General features: G+C 41.8%; 1 protein-coding gene across 1 annotated transcript in view; it reads left to right on the top strand.

The window, feature by feature from the left end:
- Positions 1 to 2,904: 2,904 nt before the first annotated feature.
- aldh1l1 (aldehyde dehydrogenase 1 family, member L1) overlaps positions 2,905 to 7,164 on the top strand; it is a gene marked incomplete at its 5' end in the record, with an annotated part of 43,963 nt that continues 39,703 nt past the window's right edge. The window contains 6 exons of the mRNA XM_083667785.1: positions 2,905 to 3,031; positions 4,969 to 5,203; positions 5,419 to 5,584; positions 5,785 to 5,886; positions 6,121 to 6,210; positions 6,358 to 6,495. Of these exons, the coding sequence (XP_083523911.1) occupies positions 2,905 to 3,031; positions 4,969 to 5,203; positions 5,419 to 5,584; positions 5,785 to 5,886; positions 6,121 to 6,210; positions 6,358 to 6,495 (858 nt within the window). The remainder of the gene's footprint in view (positions 3,032 to 4,968; positions 5,204 to 5,418; positions 5,585 to 5,784; positions 5,887 to 6,120; positions 6,211 to 6,357; positions 6,496 to 7,164) is intronic.

The following is a 7,164-nucleotide window of genomic DNA, read 5'->3' as shown; positions in this document are numbered from 1 at the left end:
CCTCTACAAACAAGTGTTTTCAGCCTAGGTCTCATCTATAGAAACCTGTTGGAGGTCTAGTTTGACTTGACTGATCTCTACATGAAAGGGGTTGCCAGTTTAAAGTAATATATATATATACAATGACCCCAAACATATATAGTTTTCCTGCGCAAACAAGCACGTGTACGCACACAAACCCTAAAAATGTACAGTATATGACCAAATTATCTGCAGTGCTGAGCTGATGCAGTCAGGTGATCCCGAGTCAATAATGAACTTGTAGTGATTACTGGTGACCAGTATGAGCTGGTTCAGACTACACTGGGTAACAGTCAGACATTGAGTGATGCAAGCGTTGTGGGCTGAGGTTTTCACTCTTACAACACCAGTGAAAAGGATACTTTTGTCAAGCCAGGGGGAAGCTGTTGCTTGCCAGTATCGAACTTTAGTACCTTGTATCACAAGGCTAGCACACCATGAACTTTACGAATGTGCTAACTTTGTTGCAGATAACTGCTGCAATGCCTTTAAGCAAATAAATCACTGTGAATGAGTTATAATGATATGACGAACAAAAATACTCAAGCAACAGTGTAGCGTTCCCTGCAAAACCTGAAACCGCAAGCTTTCTCCAGGAACTCAGCTCATAGCAGATCATAATGGGAGTATGAATAAACCAATCAATGATCAACTCTTTGGTTGCCTCTCAGACCTGTCATAGGTTGCCATAGATTTCCAATTGGTTTAATGAATATATAGTATGCAATTCAAGACACAAGTAGGCCAAGGTGTCTCCATAACTTTCTTTGACTTCCCTAACCTTTTGTACTGCCCTTGGGTCAACAACAACACTATATCAGCACCCAAGGCCAATGAAACACACAGCGTGTGTGTGTGTGTGTGTGTGTGTGTGTGCACTCACTCACGTGCATACATCTGTGCATGCATTGTGCGCACATGTTCCTTCCTTTCACAGTAGGTTTCACTTTGTTTTTAGGATGATGTTTATTCAGGTATTTGCTCTCTGAACATAATGTTAAATTACATAACTATAACTTTTGTATTATTGTGCAACGAATTCGGAATCTTTGATCATATCTGGATCATCTTTATTGACGTCTGCAGGAAGTTATGGTAAATTATAATAAAGTTATGGTAAAACAATAATCTGGGTTTACCAACTGACCTCTCTTATCTATGTTTCTCTTTGACAACCTTTTTTATGATGTAGATATGAACCATATCAGGAAATTGTGCTTTCTTCGAGACTGTCATATTACCTTGGAGATTGTGACTATTACACATTGCTGATTAGTTAAGCAGTATTAGTTGCTGATAACTACAGTAAGCATACTGTAAGCTTGCTCTTGAACATGGACTGTCACATACTATTGATTGGCCTTAGACAAGTTGTTCAAGGAATATGCCCAGTTAAAATGTCAGAGTTTGGTTGTATCCAACTCTCAGATAGCTGACTGATTTAATATGAGTCATGTAGTAAACTCATGATGCATTGAACGGATTTCATTCTTTTTTTACTATTCTATTTGATGTGGTTGCAGCATGATGTCAATGTATGATAAGATGCTTTTAGAGTCAAACTTTTTGTTGAACTTTTTTTTTTATTTTACCTTTATTTTACCAGGGGAGTCCCATTGAGATGACGAGACCTCTTTTTCAAGGGAGCCCTGGCCAAGAAAGCAGCAACAAAGTTAAAAACAACATAGAAGCAAACATCTGCAGAGTAACACAAGATATAAGCAAGCAACACCAAGAGCACAAAAGGCAAAGCACAAAAGCAGCACACTTGAATTTACTTTACCTCTGCAATTGTTTGTTTTGTTTTTTGTTACAAATTGGTAATCCAAAATGTACACCCAATCCCCTCCTCTCACGGCTCAGACAGTCCTATCTTATCACACGATAGAACTGTTGCGTAATGACAGTTTCTCACATGTAGCAGCCCCTCTCGACATAGAGGCGAAATACAGAGCGACCTGATCCACACAATCACTCTTTTCACACCAGTAGAGAAGACTTTTGGTCACGAAAGGCAGGGGTAACGTTCCATTTTTTCTATTATAACAAGATGTCTAACTGTCATGACAACTAGTAAACTTCTAAACTATATTGAATGAATTAACTGTTTCTGAAGTTATCATGAGTTATTTGGTTTGTTCTTGAGCGCGCCTACCTTTTCTCGTTGCATGCTTGCTAGTTAGTCTCGAATATGTCTATTGCATACAGTACATTGTCTCACGCTTTCTAGCATGCAAATTAAAAAAATATATATATATTATCTTAAAACACCCGGTTTGTGGCTCAACTGTTCATTCATTTTCATATGGCACTTTCATTTGTATTGAGCGTAAAATTGTGCGTCAACAGCGTGCATGATGGAAATAGCTTTGCAGATATATGCACATTTTTATATGTTTGCCAATGAGGAAGACTGTAGAAAGAAAAAGAATTCCTGCACGTAGCAGATCTCTAGCGAGCTGTCAAGTGAACTTTAAATCCACTTGGATTCGATTGGTCAATCCTCCATAGGCATGATTCTGCCATGCAATCTGATTGGTTGAAACAGGGCACCCCTTTTCAGCAAGAAACTACTGAAGTATTATACAATGAAAGTAATCGTTAATAAACCTTTTTAAACGGAACAAAACAAACACTTCACTAAACACTTTTTTACATACATAGTTGTTTTCTAAACTACTCAGCTACTTTTGTGGATACACTATGAGTTATATTTGACAGTATAATGATTTTGCTATGAAATCCAAAATCCAAATGCATATGTTTTAAATGACTCGGGTTATGAATACCCTACACTGTAGAGAGAAGTGCTTTAAAAAAAATAAAATGCTCTTATGCCTGTTGTCTGTTGTCTTTACCTACATTAGCTTGTGAGCGCTCAGGATGAAGATTGCTGTGATTGGTCAGAGTCTTTTCGGCCAGGAGGTGTACAAGGAGCTAAGGAAGGAGGGACACATCATTGTCGGAGTTTTCACAATACCCGACAAGGATGGCAAAGCCGACCTCCTAGGTGAGTAGGTCATGATGTCACGTGTGCACTACAGCTTTATGTTATACAGTATCTGGGAGCATGTTGCAATGGGTGCAACCTTCATCATATGTGGTCCTCATACCATAGCACCTAAAGTACACGTGAGCAGTGCACACAAAGAACACACACCCTCAAATGGCCAACGTATCTGAATTTTCAAACGCAATGTGAAGTTTGGACTCTTCCTATATCTGTTATCATTGAAAGAACCCCAGTCCCAAACAATCAACAAGTAACAAGGCTTTGTCTGTCAACTGAGCACTGATGGGGCTGTCATGCACCACTAAAAGCAGGCATTGGACACCAGTGTCTAACCCTAACCCATTTCTTAATGGCCCCCTCCTGAATTAAAGCCACAATCTGTAATTCGGAAAACAACAAAGTCAGCCCGCTACATAAAGCAGAGGTTTGGGGTTGGAGGAATGTTACCACTCTCAAATTCATGGACAGAAATCTGGATGCAAGGACTGACAGTAAACCAACATGTTAGTGTTAGACATATTTTTAGTCTATACAGTGTTTGTTTACATTCCTGTTGATTGTAAACTTTCAAGTTAAACAGCCTTATATCTTGGGTTATGTTAAGGTAAAACAATTGCATATAGTTCATGAGGCTGAATATACAGTATTACTCAATAATCAATGGGTATATCATATCGTTTGGATATTACTATATACAAAAACAGGATCATGAATTACAGATTGTGTTTAAGGTTATTTTTTGAGTGGGGCAGTCCCACTCTCATATTTTTATTGGATAGAGACAGTGGAGAGTGACAAGAAAGTCAGGGCATAGGCATATAGCGTATGTGCACTCTACACTGCGGTGCTAGACCACTGGACCACAGATTGTGGTTTTAAGGAGACCTATTCAACAAAACATTGGGATCACAAAAGTCATGTACCCTTGAGGGTACCCTTAGACACTAGGGATGGGCATTCGACTAAATTGTCTTAGTCGATCGTCGGGAGAATTAACGATCGATTTTCGATTAATCATTAATATTTTTATATTAAAATTCACTATTTATAGGCTATATTCAAAATGCAATGAAAATACAAAAACACAGCGTGTTTTCCTCATTGAGATCTTTATTACAAGATGAACAACTCTTGTGGCAGTTAAACTTACAGTAGTACGTAGTGAGTTTCTATCAGTCTGGTGATAGTACGTCGTGACGGAATGTGATATGCTGGTTCCAATAAGTTTATCAGTTTTCGAAAACCTTCTCCCTCAACAATACTTAAGGGCAGCATATCCATCTCAATGAACTTGCAGATCCCTTGGGTAATTTTCTCTGCTCGTTGTGCATCGCAGCTCCTCCGTGCTAACACCGAGTTGATGCTAGGTTGAGACAAAGAGGAGGATGCACCGCCACTAACCAGGGTCGGATGCGCGTTGTTCAAGTGGTACATCATTTGAGTCGTGGCCGAGTTATACTTATACACAGCTTCGCAGTGTTTGCAGTTAACTAAGTCATTTTTTAAAACAAAATGGTCCCACACCACACTTCGCCGTGACCTCTTCATGATTACTTTTGAAATACACGGAAACCCGCAGGTAACTGAGTAGGCCTGTGGCGTTTTTTTCAAATATTGCCCCTGTGTGGTAAAATTAAGCAATAAGCCCCAAGAGGCCGCGGGTTTCGCTGATTTTACAACAGGTAAGGGGAGTTGTTTGGCACGACGCGAAGCCTAGTTTCATCGACTAAAAAAATAATGTCATCGACGAAATTCTAATGATCAATTAATCGATCGTCGATTAATCATGCCCATCCCTATTAGACACCCACCCTTCTAATCAAATTACATTTTAAAAATAGCACATTTCATACACAAATGCAATACACTGCGCTTTACAGGAATAGCTGTGTTGAATAGCTCAGACTCCTTCTGTCTTTGCCCCTTCCCTAAAGCCAAGGAGGCGGAGAAGGACGGCGTGCCTGTCTTCAAGTTCCCCCGCTGGCGTCTGAAGGGGAAGGGTATCAAGGAGGTGGTGGACCAATACAAGGCCACGGGTGCGGAGCTCAACGTCATGCCCTTCTGCTCCCAGTTCATCCCCATGGAGGTGATCGACCACCCCAAACACGGCTCCATCATCTACCACCCATCCATCCTGCCCCTACACAGAGGCGCCTCCGCCATCAACTGGTGAGTCAGTAGGCAGCTGGGTATATTTGTTTATATGTGTTATTGGTGATTGGATGGTTGTCATGTTCACCGGTTGGTTGGTGGTTGGGTCAGTTGGTGGGTTGGTGAGTTTCAGATTCACTGGCTGGTAAGGTTGGTTTGGTGGTTGGTGGGTTGACTGGTTGGTTTGGACATAGTTGTGTTTCCTCACTCTCTCCCTCTGGATTCGACCACAGGACCTTAATCCACGGTGACAAGAAAGCCGGGTTCACAGTGTTCTGGGCGGATGACGGACTGGACACTGGACCAATCCTGCTGCAGAGGGATTGTGATGTGGAGCCTGATGACACGGTCAACACCATCTATAAGAGATTCCTCTTTCCAGAGGGAGTGAAAGGCACAGTGAGTCAAGGGCAAAGACAACATAGTAATGCAGATAATAGCAGTCTGTCTGCATCTCAAACAGCCAGCAAGTTTTGTCAACAGCCAGCAATATTAAATATAACATGGAAATCCCAATGTCACCCCCATAACACTTGAATAGGTTCACACATATCCATTCCATGCTGTTGGGGGGTCTCAGTATGCATGGTTGTTCACAGGTGGAGGCGGTGAGGCTGATCGCAGCGGGGAAAGCCCCAAAGATCACCCAGTCAGAGGAGGGAGCCACCTATGAGGGCATCCAGAAGAAAGAGAACGCAAAGGTACTGAAGACCTAGTCCCGGACAGAACGTTCTAGATTGCTCCTGCCATCTTGCTTTTACCACAAGTACTACTATAATGCTATCTGTAATCCACAGAAATTCTATGATGTCAAATCTATTATGACTGGACTTAATTACATTTGTACTTACTCATTAGGTTTCTGCTGTGTATACTGGTCCATTGTTATAATGAGATTTATAATTTATCAGTATTTGCATTTGTCTGTGATGTAGATTGACTGGAACCAGTCAGCAGAGGCCCTTCACAACTGGATCAGAGGAAATGACAAAGTCCCCGGTGCCTGGGCAGAGGTTGATGGACAGGTAAGAATGCACCCACAGTCAATCTGATACAGTAAATCCTCTGATACAGAGACTGTATTGACTGACCTGAAAACACAGGAGGTGAACAGGACTACTGAGATGCACCTCAAAAGCTCATACCACTGTTGTCTCAACCTTTCCCTGTAGAAAATTACGTTCTATGGCTCCACTCTGGTGAACAACGGCACCATTCCTAACGGACAGCCCCTGGAGATCCCTGGTGCTAGCCAACCCGGTTTGGTCACCAAGGTGGGCCTGGTGCTGTTTGGCAGCGATGGCAAGACGGTAAGGCACACACTGGATATTACCAGAGTTGAACTTTTTGGGGATTTTCTTTGGCTTGTTTTACTGAGAATTGCACTTTTTGCTCATTATTCAAGTTAAGATTCCTCTGAATAAACCGTAGTCATTTGTTCCATTCTCTTTTGGGTGACTCTGAACTTGTAGCATACCTACACGCAAACATACTACCTGACCATGAAGTATGCTAATAGGTCATGACTTTTATGGAACACAGGTAGTAGTGATTTTGACCTGTCGCATTTGGCCTGGTTTGCACCCGAGCCCGTCTGTTCCTCTTCATGAGCAGTAGATATATCTGGGCTATTACTGTAGGTCTTAGGTCTGTCAAAGACCTTTACCCTGAGCAGTAACATGATGTAATGTAGAGCAGCTGGGAGGGAGGGAGGGAGAGGGAGAGAGAGGGGGGGGGGGGGGACGAAAGGGAGAGGGAGAGAGTCAAAGCAGTTAAGAGAGAAAGGGATTGAGGGTGAGCATGTAAGAGAGACCCAGTGACAGAATGCATGTTTTTTATGGCTGAAGGAAGGGCAGTACACTAGAACTGAATCACAGGGTGACTAATGAGGTGTCTAGTATTGACATAGTCTTTTATGCGATGAGTGCGAAAATGCAAATGAATTCCTATTAAGACTTTAAGGGGCCCCATCATTGACT

The sequence above is a fragment of the Argentina silus genome (assembly GCF_951799395.1).
Source record: "Argentina silus genome assembly, chromosome: 4".
Classification (NCBI taxonomy): domain Eukaryota; kingdom Metazoa; phylum Chordata; class Actinopteri; order Argentiniformes; family Argentinidae; genus Argentina; species Argentina silus.
Note: the sequence above shows the minus strand (reverse complement) of the source record. Positions and strands in the feature narration are given on the sequence as shown.